The following is a 12,555-nucleotide window of genomic DNA, read 5'->3' as shown; positions in this document are numbered from 1 at the left end:
TACCAGTGCCTTAGGCATTTTGTCCTGCTCCAGTCACAGGGGTGCCCAGCTGGCACTGCCAACAAAATGCTACATGGCTGGGCCCTACTTGTGGGTACCATGCACTCAGGGCCAGGGGCATGTGCCCAGCACTGCGTAGACCACAAAGACAGCCCAGTCCCACCAGTGCCTTTATTGGTATGGCAAAAGCCCCAAGCCTGGCAGCCCGTGGCATCCCAGCTCAGTTGGTGAGGGTGATAAGAGCCTCCACCACGTTGCCCATGTGCTCGCGCAGGCTGCGCTCTGCTGCAGCCCGTGATATTTCCATCTCCGTCATCTGCAGAAAAACAGCCACAGCCCCGTACAGCATCCGCAGGACCCCACGGGCGGGGGGCAGTGAGGGACACCCACCCGCAGGGACACCCGACCGGCCTCAGGGCAGGCATGCACCGGCCTCCTCCGTGGGTGCAATTTCACACCCAAGATTTGGGACAAGTCACAGCCTGCCTGGGCTCCCGCCCCTACTCACAATCAGCTCTAGATCCTCCTTCTTGATGGTCACTTTTGCCAGTTCTTTCTCCCTACGACAAGAGATGGACAAACCTCCGGTGACCAACAGCCGCCGCTGGCCACTGCACCTCGGCCATGAGGCGGGCAGGAGCGGCCGCTCGCAGCCGTGCGGGGCCGGGAGGGGGCCGGGGAAGGGCCGGGATGTCAGACAGGGAAGCAGATGCCTGGGTCGTGTCCTGAGTGGTGACAAGTTCCGAGACAGGCACTGCCCCGGAGCGGGCGCGGACGGTTACCTCTCCTGCTTGGCTTTCTGCTCCCGGGACCTCCGGTCTCCGATCACCGACATAGCCTGCCAGAACGAGCGCGGTCACCCCGCTGCGCGGCACCGGGCGGCTCAGCGCCACGCCGGCGGCACGGGCATCGGCGCCGGTAGCGGGACGGGCGTGCAGGCGCGGTGGTCAGCGCCCGGCTCGGCCCCGCTGCAGGCAGCACCCGGCCTCCCACCCCGGCCCGGTCCCGTCCCGCCGCCGCACCGTCTCCAGGTTGGAGCTCTGGATCTCCTTCTCCTCCGCGTAGTCCGTGACGCGCTCCAGGTCCGCCGCGCCGCTATCGTGCTTCCGCGGCTTTTCGGCCGCCCGACCGCCCGCCCCATCGCTGCCGCCGCCGGAGCCGTTCGGCTCCGTCTCCAGCTCCAGCTCCACATCGCCCTCCGCCGCCATGCCGCCGCCGCCGCGGCCGCTTCCGGTCACGTGCGCCGCCGGCGGGGGCAGCGAGCGGCGCGCGCCGCCAGAACCGGGCCCGGCCCCGCTGCCAGGCCCGGCCCCGCGCGCCCGGGGTTCCGGGCAGGTCGGAGCTGGCAGTGCCGGCACTCCCGGCCTTTCGGGCCGCTCGACCTCAGCGGGCCGCCGGTGCTGCCGAGGAGCAGAGCCAGGCCGGGCGGGCGCAGTCCCGCCGCTGCCCGCGAGCGCCCGCTGGCGGTGAACTGGGAGCGCCGGGTCAGCGACCCCGATGTGGCTCCCACCTCCGCCACACGCACGGTCGGACGAGGCAGGCCGCAGCGGGGCCCCGGCCGGGTCCCCGGGAGAGGCGGCCGTGCCTTTCCGTGCCCCGATGCCGGGTCGGCCCCGCCGCTCCCCTCGCGCGCGTCTCCCGTGTCACCCACCCGCGCCACCGGGCACCGCGACCCGGGCGTGCTCCGCGCCCGGTGTGGCAGCGGGGGACACGGGGGATGTGTGTCACCGCCGCTGCAGCCGCTGTCAGGGCTCTGCCAGCACAAAGCCTGAATGGCTGTGGAGCAGCTGAAGAAAGGTGACGCCAGCCCCAGCGCAGAGTCCCCTACACCGCCTTTCTTGTCCCCAGCTCCTGCCGGCCCTGGGGCATCCTGCTGCCCGCTGGGTGTGCCTCATGCCGTCCCACTACCCAGCCAAGTGCCTATGTCCCCTGGGTGCCCCTGTGCCCGGGGCTGCTCCAGTCCTCCAGTAAAGTCCACATCCCCCAGCCTCTCCACACAGCTCTGTGGTACTGCTCTGGGATCACGGAGACCATGGTGCAGACCCCCGTGCCCCTCATCCAAACTCATGTTCGGGCCACATTCCAGGGCCTCGCCCTGCCCAGGGAGGGAGCGGGGTCTGGGCAGGGATGCCCGTGGCAAGGAGTGACTGGACAGTGCCCATGGAGCACGCCAGGGGTGGCCTGGAGGGAACAGCGAGCAGATGGCAGGGCGGGCCGAGTTGACAATCCCCTAATCCCATCAACGCCGCGGGGGCTGAGCAGAGCCGAGCTGGGCCATGGCGGGCACACGGGCACACGGGCATCTCCTGCACCCGCTGCTCTTCCAGGTGGGACCTGGGGTCTGTCTGGGCTGGGAGCACGGCTGGGAGTGAGGCTGGGTGGGTAGAGTGCGCTGAGCCAGGCTGGGAAGTAGTGCTGGCCCCTTGGGGTCCCCAGTGACCATGCCCCTCCCCAGGTCTGCTGCGGTTGTCACGGGCTCCGTGTGTCCACGAGCACGCGTATCCTTTACACGCTCCTGCATGTCCTGGCCTCTGCCGTGTGCTGCCTCATGCTGTCCCGCACTGTGGCCCAGGCTATCACGGAGAAGGTGACGAAGGGAACCGGGACACCCTGGATACTGGGAGTATTGGGGGTCCCATGGGTGCTGGGGGTCTCAAGGGTACCATGAGTTCTGGGGGTACTGGGGTGCCAGCCACTTCAGGGGAATGCAGGGGAACCCTGGGTATGCCAGAATTGCCAGGGGCATCAGAAGTACTGGGATTCTGAGGATACTGGGATACTAGGATAGTAACAGGGCTGCTGGGAGTGCCAAGGGTGCTGGAAGTGCCAATGGGGAAGGGGTGTCAGGGGTACAGAGATGCAGGGTTTGCCTGGCTTGCTGGGGGTCCCAGGGTACTGAGGAGGGTATTTGGAATGGTGGGAATATTGAAAGTTTGGATGTGCTGGATGCTGTGGGCGCTGGGGGATGCTGGGTGGACACACCAGCAGCCCTGTCCCATCAACCACCGTGCCCACCAGGTGCCCTTCTCAGTGGTGCTGTGCCAACACCTGCCAGGGGGCACAGACTGTGAGCAGCTGGTGGGTTCCTCGGCCGTGTATCGGGTCTGTTTTGGTACTGCCTGCTTCCACCTGGCACAGGCTGCCCTGCTGCTCAACGTGCGCTCCAGCTCCGACTGCCGTGCGCAGCTCCACAATGGGTAAAGATGGGCCATGGGGCTAGGACAGGGTGTCCTGGGATGGGATTGCCCTGGGGTGGGGCTGTCAGGGGCTCTGTCCTACTGATGTTAACTGTCCTGCAGGTTCTGGCTCCTGAAGCTGCTGGTGCTGGTGGGCCTCTGGGCCGCCAGCTTCTTCATCCCTGAGGACAACTTCATCCAAGGTGTGTCCCCCACCCTGTCTGAACTGGCACTGTGGGCACCCCTTTTGGCCCCCACCTGCCCTGCGCTATCTCTACCTCTGCCCTCTTCCCCCAGCCTGGCACTACATAGGTGTCTGTGGGGGCTTTGCCTTCATCCTCATCCAGCTGGTGTTGATCACAGCCTTTGCGCACACCTGGAACAAGAACTGGTGAGTGTTGGGGTGCTGGGTGGGTACTTGCCCACTGCCACTGCTTATCCACTCTTCCACAGGCTGACAGGTGCTGCACAGGACAAGCGCTGGTATCTGGCCGTGCTGCTAGCCACGGCCACCTTCTACACCCTTGCCTCTGCCGCCTTCTCCTTCCTCTACAAGTTCTACACCCACCCAGCCGCCTGCCATCTCAACAAAGCACTGCTTGCCATCAATGGCAGCCTCTGTGGCATCATGTCCTTCATCTCCATCACACCATGTGTGCGGCTCAGTGAGTATCACAGCACAGCATGGTGAGGGCTGCCATGCTGCATGGCCAGCTGTGTCCTGGGCTGGGGATGACTGTGGGCCCCAGCTTGGGGTCAGCACTTGGGCACTGGAGGAGAACCCAGCTCCCCAGGGTTCCCACTGGCCATTCCTGTACCTTGGTGCAAGGCACTGGACAGGCGAGTGGCAGGAGGGGACTGCCCAGGGCCCACCCTGAGCCCCACCCACCAGACACTCCAGGCATCCATCAAGGCACTCCAGGAACTCCAGTAATAAACACCTCTGTCCCCACTCTTGCAGAGCAGCCGCGGTCAGGGCTACTGCAGTCCTCAATCATCAGCTGCTATGTGATGTACCTAACCTTCTCCGCACTTTCCAGCCGTCCCCCGGAGAGAGGTGGGTGTCCCTGTCCACCACCAGCAGTCCCCACATGATGCGTGCCCATCTCACCTCCACCTCCCTGCAGTGCTGTACAAGGGGCAGAACCTCACTGTCTGCTTCCCGGGGGTTCGGCAGGATGAGCTGCAGACTGAGGACACCACCGTCGCCGTGCTGGGCGCTGCTATCATGTATGCCTGCGTGCTCTTTGCATGGTGCGTGTACCCTGCCCAGGCACAGCCAGCCCAACCGGCACCACATGGGGTTACAGGGGTGTCCTGAGGGGTGGCAGGACAAGAGCAGGTGGGACATTGGTGGGTGGACAGCAGAGCTCCTGTGGCCATTGGGAATCCATGGGGCAGGCTGGGAGCCCAGCACAGGGTGATGGCTGCCTGTGTTATGATTTCTGCCTCTCTCCTGGGCACAGCAATGAAGCCTCATACCTTGCTGAGATCTTTGGACCCCTCTGGATGGTCAAAGTCTACAGCTTTGAGTTTAAAGTGAGTAGTATGGATGCAGCTGTGCTCCATGTCCTCCTGCTACAGGCACCCCAGACCCACCACCTCAAGGCTCTGTCCCAGCCCCAGAGAGGGGCAGGTCTGTCTATTACACACACCACTTGCCCTGCCATCAGACAGGGCTCAGCCTTGGTGGCCACAGGGCTGGGCAGTCACCACCCGCTCTCCCTGCAGAAACCTTCCTGCTGCTTCTGCTGCCCTGAGAAGATGGAGGAGGAGCTGAGAGGTGAGCGCAGTGTCTGTGTGGGAGAGTAGGCAGAGCCCGTGTCCCAGCCTGGCAGTGCCAGTGAGGGAGGGCTGCAGGATCTGCCATGCCCCCACATTCCTCCAGGCACCGACCAGACATGTGAGCAAGTAGAAGAGAATGCCAAGGGACAGTTCATCATCCAGGATGAACAGGACCGGGTGGTCTACAGCTACTCAGCTTTCCACTTTGTCTTCTTCCTTGCCTCGCTCTATGTTATGATGACACTCACCAACTGGTTCAGGTAGGACTCTACTGCTGCCCAGCACTCCCTAATCTCACTCTAAACCTCTGTGCCGGGCAGTGATGGTATCACCTAGCTGGCATCTGCTGGGGATGCTCAGGGCTCTGTGCACTGCTCCAGTGGCAGCTGTGCAGCACAGTGAGAAGGGCTGGACGGGCCGTGGCAGAAGGGACATGCCATGGGGCACGTGGCCACTGGGACACAGGGTGACCTGGTGGCTGCAGCTGGCACTGGAGTCCCCTGTGTTGGCATCCCTTGGGCACCAGTGCCTGCCCTCTCCCACCAGCTATGAGAATGCGGTGCTGGAGACCACCTTCACACACGGGAGCTGGTCAACCTTCTGGGTGAAGGTGTCCTCGTGCTGGGCTTGTGTCCTGCTCTACTTGTGGCTGCTGCTGAGCCCCTTCTGCCTCCATGGCTCCCCACAGCACCGTCGCAGCAGTACAGGGCCACGCATCGTGCGGCGCCGACGTACTCCACAGCGCATCAATGTCTCCACATAGTCCCTGCCAGGACAAACTGTGCCCAGGACTGGTCCCTGCCGTGCCCTGGCCCTGCTTGGTCCTCCTGGCCTCCCCTCACCCCCTGTCCCAAGAGACAGCAGCATCCAAGAGCTGAGGGGAACATGGGAGGTGGATGCACCCAGGGATAATGGCCCTGTGCTGAGCCAGGGCCACCTGAAGGGCCAGAGCAAGCTGGTGGCAGGTGCTCAGCCCACAGCCTGGTTGCCCTGGCCCCACTGGGTGCACTGGGGGAGCAGAGCTCTGCCATGGCAGCCACTGCTGTGGTGCATTCACTGTAAATACCCCCTTAAATACATTTTTATAATAAACTCTGAACCGAGCCTGTGCCAGCTGCTGCCATGGGGATGAGGAGAGGGGGTGCTTGCAGCACCCGGGCATTGGCCACGCAACAGCCACAGCTGAGGACACCTTCAGGGTGGCTCTGCCAGAGGCAGGGACAAGCAGGGGGTGCAGAACAGGGGACAGTGCTCAGCAATCATGGCAGGGCAGCTCCCAGCACAGCAGCGTGGGGCTGCAGCACGCACTGTGCCCAACAGGCCCCGCACTGGTGGTGGTGGTGGGTGCGGGACAGACTGACACACATCACCAGGGTGCCCACAAGGCTGGCACAGCCTGGGCATACAGCGAAGCAGGAGGTGAGGGAAGGGCAGCACCGTGGGTGAGTGCTATTGGGGTCCAGTTGGTCCCAGTGCAGCAGCAAGGCAATTGTGGGGTCTCTGACTGGAGCAGCAGAGCTGAGGGACTGCAGTGCCCAGTGCCCTGGGGCTGCCCCTCACACCTCTCCACCTCAGGAGGAGATAAGGGCACACATGGGGGGCTCAGGGAAGGGCAGCTGTGGCACCATCTTGGAGACATCAAACAGGTAACGCTGGAGTGGGGGTTCCTGGCAGCCCCCATCACCCAGGGGCTCTCCAATGCTCTGGGCCATGCCCCAGTGGGGTTTCCCTGCCTCACCCCACCCAGAAGACTGGGCTGAATGCATCTCCCACAAAGGCTGAAAGGGCTGGGGAGGGAACTTCAGCGGGTCCAGCAGCACAAGAGGTGGCACTGAACGTTCCTCCTAGCAGGGGTGGACTTCCAGATCAAGCAGCTTCTGGTGGATGGGGAGCAAACCCCATTACAGATCTGGGACACAGCTGGGCAGGAGAGCTGAGAGCACAGGGCCAGGAGGCCCAGGACTGTGGCAGGGTTCCAGCAGCAGCCCCACAGCAGCCAGTCACCACATCAGCAGCAGTGACAGCCCCATCATTTGGTACTGGAGCATCAACTCATCCTACTTGCTACTCCTCCACATCAGCTCCCTGTGCACCTTCCTCAGCATCCACCAGTGGGATTGAGGACATCAGGGTGGGAAGGGTAAAAGAGACACCCAGCCCCCAGAAGAGGGGCAGAAGCTTTGACAATTTCAGGGGGGTGGAATTTGCTGTACCCCAAACTGTCCTGGGGAACAGGAATGAGGCAGGCAGTGGCTGGGCTACTGCCAGGCAAGGGGAAGCCCCCAGGAAAAGTGAGAGTGCTTCCCCCAACGTTTTCCCTTTTCCTGGTGTTTCTATCAGGCCTGGGACTGCATCTGGCTCCCAGGCCCAGCACAGGCATGATGGGAGGCAGCCAATGTGGCCATAGGCTGCCAGCCCCAGAAAGCCCCATGCCACTCTTCTATCCTGCAGGACATCGAGCAGTCACAGCCACTGATGCTGGTGGGGAACAAAATGAATCTGCAGCCTGGCCTGGCAGAGGGGTCCACACAGACCACAGGCAGCTGGCCATGGTGAGCAGCAGCTCCTCAGGGCCCCCGGCGTAACCAGGGCCCCACTGACACCCACTACCAGCCCCAGGCCCACGGCTGCCTGTTCAAGGCCAAGGACGGCCACCAAAGCGGTGGATGCGGTGCTGCATCTCGCTCGGTGAGGAGCCCAGGCTGGCGCGGGACCCGTCCCCGTGCTGCCGCCATCATTCTGCCCCTGCAGGGAGGTGAAAAGGCCGATCGGCACCTGCATTAGTACTGGGCTGGACCTCATCGCAACGCGAGCGGCTCCGCGCTGCTGCCGGACGGGCCGCTCCAGCTGGGCCCGCCCCGGCCGTGCCGCAGCGCGGCTCTCCCCCGGTGCGCAGGCCCGGCCGCCATCTCTCCACCGCCGCCCTCCGACCGGCCCCGGGCCCTGGCTGAGCCCCGGCCTGCTCCAGCGCCGTGCCCTCCAGCTTCGTTCCTCGAGGCTCCCAGCTCTCCCACCCGCGCCGGGGTGTTCGGCCCTTATCCCCCGCGCTGATCCCCGGGTGCTGCCCCAAGGACCGCCCAGGCCCGATCCCACCTTTGTTCCTCACCGTCAAGATGCCGCCGCTTGACTCTGTCACGGCCGCGCTCGGTCCTTCTCTCCGCGGACACGATTACTCCGCCAGCAGTACCCATGCTCGCCCACCCCCCGCCCGGCGCACGGACGAGCAGACGCAGCGTGCAGGGCTCCACAGCTACTTTAATAAGGGACGGCGCCGCAGGGCGCGGGGCGATGCCGGGGGTCCCGGCGGGACCCGGCCTGGGGCGGCGCAGGGCATCCTGCCGGCGGGACCGGCCCTGGGGCGGCAGCCCGGCGCGGCCGCCCGCTACTTGTTGCCCTCCTTCTTCTCGTCGGCCTTCTTCTGCTTCTGCTGCATGATCTCCGAGTCCCTGCGGGGAGCGCGGCGGGGCTGGCGGCGGGGCCGGCACCGCCGCGGGGCGGGAGCAGGGACCAGGGCGGGGGAAGCCGGCGGGGCCGGCCCGGCGCTCACCTCTGCTTGCGGGCGGCAGCCGAGAGCCCGTCGTCCCGCCGCTTGCCCTTGCCCGAGTCGCTCTGCTTCTTCAGGTTCTTCTGCCGCGCCAGTTCGCGCTGGTTGCCGCCTGCCACGGCGCGCCCGCCTCAGCGCGGCGCGGCCCGGCCCCGCTTACCGCCCGCGGCGCCACCACCCCACACCCCGGCCCGAACACTGCCCGCAGGGCGGGTCCCGGCGCGTCTGCGGATCATGGCGTGGCCCCTGACCCCGGCCCCACCGCACTCCTGGGTCCCAGACCGGCCCCCCACCACCCCAGCCCACCGCACTCGCCAGTCCCAGTCCCCTTTCTTTCCTTCCTTCCCCCCAACTCACGGGTCATGGCGCCGCTCCCTCCCACCTCCACTCCACCGCCACGTCCCGCACTGACCCCCCCTGCGCCCCGCCCCGCGCGGTGCTTTAAGGGACGCCGCAGCCAATCATTGCGCCGCTCCATCCCCCGCTGCGCTTCCATTGGTGCGTCTCTCCGGCAAGGCCCCGCCTGATTGGCCGCGGGCTGTGGCCTCCCTTCTGCCGGCGGGGGCGAAAAAGCCGGAAGGTTGTCGCAAGCGCCGCAGTCGCCCCCGCGCGACAGGATGCGTGGCGTGGGGAACCGCCCCCGCCGTGACGTCATGAGGTGTGCGGGAGCTCTGCCAAGCGGGGAGAGCGATGCGGACGGTGCGGGACGGGGGTGCGGAGCGCCGTCCCGCTCCTCCCTCAGCCCTCCCCCAGCAGTTTTCCGCCCCAGGGAGTGTGGGGCGATGCGGGGAGGACGGTATGAGAGCTCTTCCGTCTCCTTGGTCAGGCTCTGGGGCGCTGCGTGGCGGCTCAGATCGCTTCTTCCGCCGCGGGCGGTGCGGGCGATCTACGAGGAAGGACGGCTGTAAGCGCCATCCGTGCCAAGAGGGTGCGGGATGGGCATCCGTCCCTGCACCGCCCGCTTCGCCTACGCACGTGGGGCTCGGCGGCCGCATCGGGTCGTGGCGGGGATTCTGCGGGGCGGTGCTGGATGGGGGGCTCTGGCGCTTCGCCAGCCGTGAGAGCTCGGTGTGGATCACCTGCGGGCGAGGGGCGGCTGCGGTGGGACACTCGACCACCCCAGCCAGTACCGACTCCTGCGGGATCCTCTCCCTCCCCATTGCTCCTGGTACCAGGTCCTGTGGGACTACCGCCCGGCCTCGCGCCCCGGCTCACACACCTTGCTGGCCGGGTCCAGTTCCAGGGCTCTCCTCAGGACGAGCGCCGCCTCTGCGTCCCGGCCCTGCTCTGCCAGCAGCTGCGGGGAGAGGAGCGGAGGGTAGTGGATGGCCGGGCCGAGGGGAGCGGGGCGGTGTGGGACGATGCGAGTCCCACCTGACCGCGCCGGAGCAACGCCCGACCGTTGTCAGGGTTGATCCGCAGGGCCGCCTCGCAGGCCGCCAACGCCTCCTCCGCCCGCCCCTGCTTCAGCTCGGCGGCCGCGCAATTGTTGAGACACTTCACGCGCTGCTCCCGCAGCTCCTCTTCCTCCTCGGGCCCAGGCGGAGCTGCGGAGCGAGCGGCGGCCTCAGCCTCTCAGCCCCGCAGCCCCGGACCCTCCCTCCCGTCCGGTCTCACCGGTGGTGGGGCCGTCCAGGGCGCGTAGGGACAGCCGGTACGATCGCAGCGCCGCCGCGAAGTCACCCCGCGCGAAGTGGAAGTTGCCCCGCTCCCGGCGCTGCGAGCCCAGGCGCAGGCGGACGGAGGGCGGCAGCGGCTGCGGGTCGGGGCCGTCCCGCACCTCTAGCAGCGTCACCTCGAACAGCAGCGGCGCCTCGGGCGGCACGTCGGGCTCCCTGCTGGTACAGTGCCGGCTGCCCGCGACCACTGCCCGCCCCGGTCCCCTGCCCTCCCGCCCCCTGCCTGCTCCAGTCCCCGCCTAGCTCGGTGTCCCTGCCCGCCCGCCCTACCTACCTGCCCGGGCGGCCATAGGCGTAGGGGAAAGCGGCGAGGAAGAAGGAAACCTCCCCGGGCTGCATGGTGGGGACGCCCAGCTCCAGAGCCTGTGGAGGAGCACGGCGGAGCTGGCAGGTCGGAGCCCCCGACCGCGTTGTGCCCACACGGCACTGAACCGCGGACCGGTTCGGGCTCACCTGCACGACATCCCCGTGACCCGGCACGAAGATGAGTCGCGGGTCCCGCTCCACCAGCCCGCCGTCCTCCAAGGCGCCCAGCACCTTCACCGACACCTCCTGGCCCGGCAGCGGCCGAGGCCCGCCCGGCCCGGCCCGCACCAAGCGCTTCCGCAGCAGCCGGTCCTCTGCGGGGGAGGAGGTGCTGAGAGCCGGGAGGCCCGAAATTGCTACCCCTTGTCCGACCCTCCCCGGTACCGCCCGTCCCAGCCTGGGCCGCCCGCCGGTCGCCGCTCACCCGTCAAGTCGCTCCAGTCTTCGGAAGCGAAGAGCGGCCCGAAGCCGCCGGGCCCCGGCACTGCCAGCGCCTCCAGCCGCCGGTAAAAGAGCCGCTCCTCCTCGCGCACCGACGGCACCGCGATGGCGGTGTGAGGCAGCCGGAACCGCACCCGCCGCTCCCGGCCGGGCCCCCGCGACCGGCCGCCGGCCCCTGTTTCCCTCTCCGGGGAGCCGCCGGGCGACGGGCCCAGCATGTCCCCCACCGGCCCTCTTCGCCGTCCGCCGCTACCTGCTGGCCTCGGTCCGGGCCCGCCCGGGCCTCGGCGGCGGGTGCCCACGGCCCCCAGCCCGCACCGGCCTTGTCGCCACCGATCCCGCCGCGCCGCGACTGTCGGGGGTCGCCCGGACCTGGGACACCGCGGAGCGCATGCCGCCGCACCGTTACCTAATGCCGGGAAGCGGCTCAGGGGATTAGTCCGGGCCGGCGGCAAAAATAGCCGGCCCAGGGCGAGCCCCGCCACGGGGCTCCCGCCGCCCGCTGCGGCCCCTCGGGACCGCCCACCCACCGCCGTCCCGTGCTCCGGGAAATGCCGCTGCCCTGCGGCTCCGCTACCGAGGCTGTGGGCCGGGGGTCCCTGGCTTATCCCAGCTAGCAGCAGAAGAATCACTGTATCTCCATCCAAAGCTGTCTCACAATAAAAGTCTGATTCTGCAGTTTGAAAGAAGCTGGACCTCCTAGGCAAACTGCTGCTGCAAGTTTTCTCCTTGCTCGTCCCAACCTGACTCTGAAGCACTGCCAGCTGCCCTGAAGCACCTGGGGTCAGCTCATTCCCTGCTCCCTGGAGGGCCATGGCCAACATCTGATCTTATGCCAAGGCCTGAGCCAGCTTGGGGGAATGTGGTACACTTTGGATGGTGGCTTCCCTCTTACACGGGACCAGCTCTGCATGTAGGCCTCACTGAAAGCAAGGGCTGTAGCCATCCTGTTTGCCAAGTATTCCAGGCAGAGAATACACAAAACCTTCCCTAAATGTGTTCTTCCTCAGTTGAAGCTCAGTACCTTCAGTGTAGTTGCAGCACAGTGAGGGACATCTGGGCAGCCACCAGCACAACCCTTCCTCATCCTCTGTCCCTCCTGCCAGAAAGTTTCCCCAGACCTGTGCTAATTTCATGCAGGCTGCTCTAAGCACCAGCAGTGATGCTCTGGGCCAAACACGCTGAAGAGTTTTACCTGTGTTCAGTGCCCCAGCTGCCACCAGGTCAATAGCCACAGACCAAGGAGCAAATCCAGGATCAGAAACACTTCTCTGGATCTCTTTGGCTTGATGGAGGGCACTGCCCTGCCCACCAAGGAAGCAGCACTCCAGTTTGGTGTTACAATGGTAATTGTTAGCTGTCAGTGGAGCTTGTTGTGTTCTATTTCCCTGCAGCAGTGCCAGGAGCCCACAGCCAGGTGCAGGGCTCCTGCCAGTCTGTGTAGGGACCACTGGACATCATGTGCTCCTCCAAAGGTGCCTCAACACCCACATGCATTAGGGGACAGACCACCTGCCACAGCAGCAGAGCACAGAAGGGAGATGTGGTTTGAGATACTAATGGAGCTGGGAAACTGTACTGCACAGCTACTGTAATCCAAGAAGCATACCTAAGCCTTGTATGA

At 66.0% G+C, this 12,555-nt stretch overlaps 4 protein-coding genes across 10 annotated transcripts; 1 reads left to right on the top strand and 3 right to left on the bottom strand.

The window, feature by feature from the left end:
• Window positions 1-157: 157 nt before the first annotated feature.
• HYPK (huntingtin interacting protein K) lies at window positions 158-1,237 on the bottom strand. The gene is made up of 4 exons (XM_086848691.1): window positions 1,023-1,237; window positions 783-838; window positions 509-560; window positions 158-316 (listed from the first exon to the last, which is right to left on the bottom strand). The coding sequence occupies exons 1-4, from the start codon at window positions 1,206-1,208 to the stop codon at window positions 221-223; spliced, it is 390 nt and encodes a 129-aa protein (XP_086704817.1). The 5' UTR covers window positions 1,209-1,237; the 3' UTR covers window positions 158-220.
• A 30-nt stretch (window positions 1,238-1,267) lies between these two features.
• Window positions 1,268-6,064, top strand: SERINC4 (serine incorporator 4). 7 transcript variants are annotated; one of them, XM_086848687.1, is made up of 12 exons: window positions 1,268-2,327; window positions 2,456-2,587; window positions 3,019-3,197; window positions 3,300-3,379; window positions 3,474-3,567; window positions 3,630-3,841; window positions 4,138-4,233; window positions 4,304-4,430; window positions 4,643-4,715; window positions 4,908-4,959; window positions 5,065-5,221; window positions 5,650-6,064. In XM_086848687.1, the coding sequence occupies exons 1-12, from the start codon at window positions 2,277-2,279 to the stop codon at window positions 5,837-5,839; spliced, it is 1,443 nt and encodes a 480-aa protein (XP_086704813.1). In that variant the 5' UTR covers window positions 1,268-2,276; the 3' UTR covers window positions 5,840-6,064. The 7 variants fall into 7 exon arrangements, with proteins under 7 accessions (XP_086704813.1, XP_086704812.1, XP_086704815.1 ...); XM_086848686.1 differs by having other exon boundaries at window positions 5,508-6,064; XM_086848689.1 differs by having other exon boundaries at window positions 3,300-3,400; window positions 3,432-3,567; window positions 5,508-6,056.
• A 2,132-nt stretch (window positions 6,065-8,196) lies between these two features.
• On the bottom strand, window positions 8,197-8,949 carry SERF2 (small EDRK-rich factor 2). Its single transcript, XM_086848675.1, has 3 exons — window positions 8,863-8,949; window positions 8,509-8,617; window positions 8,197-8,407 (listed from the first exon to the last, which is right to left on the bottom strand). The coding sequence occupies exons 1-3, from the start codon at window positions 8,867-8,869 to the stop codon at window positions 8,344-8,346; spliced, it is 180 nt and encodes a 59-aa protein (XP_086704801.1). The 5' UTR covers window positions 8,870-8,949; the 3' UTR covers window positions 8,197-8,343.
• Window positions 8,950-9,270: 321 nt separating this feature from the next.
• On the bottom strand, window positions 9,271-11,794 carry LOC147650630 (uncharacterized). Its single transcript, XM_086848673.1, has 7 exons — window positions 10,915-11,794; window positions 10,459-10,804; window positions 10,123-10,340; window positions 9,880-10,052; window positions 9,725-9,802; window positions 9,481-9,584; window positions 9,271-9,391 (listed from the first exon to the last, which is right to left on the bottom strand). Exons 1-7 carry the CDS (start codon window positions 11,753-11,755, stop codon window positions 9,355-9,357), a joined length of 1,797 nt encoding a protein of 598 aa, XP_086704799.1. The 5' UTR covers window positions 11,756-11,794; the 3' UTR covers window positions 9,271-9,354.
• Window positions 11,795-12,555: the final 761 nt, after the last annotated feature.

This window comes from Cyanistes caeruleus, chromosome 13 (genome assembly GCF_971803275.1).
Source record: "Cyanistes caeruleus chromosome 13, bCyaCae1.hap1.1, whole genome shotgun sequence".
NCBI classification, from domain to species: Eukaryota; Metazoa; Chordata; class Aves; order Passeriformes; family Paridae; genus Cyanistes; species Cyanistes caeruleus.
The sequence above is the reverse complement of the archived record's forward strand: the minus strand, read 5'-3'. Positions and strand labels throughout refer to the sequence as shown.

Bases quoted from the DNA above. Each gene is read 5' to 3' on its own strand.
- HYPK (XM_086848691.1), bottom strand. From the start codon at position 1,208: ATGGCGGCGGAGGGCGATGTGGAGCTGGAGCTGGAGACGGAGCCGAAC. The intron at 839-1,022 runs GTGCGGCGGCGG...TCGTTCTGGCAG, and splicing joins AGAGCTCCAACCTGGAGACG to GCTATGTCGGTGATCGGAGA. The intron at 317-508 runs GTGAGTAGGGGC...GTTTTTCTGCAG, and splicing joins AGGAGGATCTAGAGCTGATT to ATGACGGAGATGGAAATATC.
- SERINC4 (XM_023933733.2), top strand. From the start codon at position 2,277: ATGGCGGGCACACGGGCACACGGGCATCTCCTGCACCCGCTGCTCTTC. The intron at 2,588-3,018 runs GTGACGAAGGGA...CGTGCCCACCAG, and splicing joins CCCAGGCTATCACGGAGAAG to GTGCCCTTCTCAGTGGTGCT. The intron at 3,842-4,137 runs GTGAGTATCACA...CCACTCTTGCAG, and splicing joins CACACCATGTGTGCGGCTCA to AGCAGCCGCGGTCAGGGCTA.
- SERF2 (XM_086848675.1), bottom strand. The intron at 8,408-8,508 runs GTGAGCGCCGGG...CGCTCCCCGCAG, and splicing joins GCTGCCGCCCGCAAGCAGAG to GGACTCGGAGATCATGCAGC.
- LOC147650630 (XM_086848673.1), bottom strand. From the start codon at position 11,755: ATGTTGGCCATGGCCCTCCAGGGAGCAGGGAATGAGCTGACCCCAGGT. The intron at 10,053-10,122 runs GTGAGACCGGAC...CTCGCTCCGCAG, and splicing joins CCTGGACGGCCCCACCACCG to CTCCGCCTGGGCCCGAGGAG. The intron at 9,803-9,879 runs GTGGGACTCGCA...CTCTCCCCGCAG, and splicing joins CGTTGCTCCGGCGCGGTCAG to CTGCTGGCAGAGCAGGGCCG.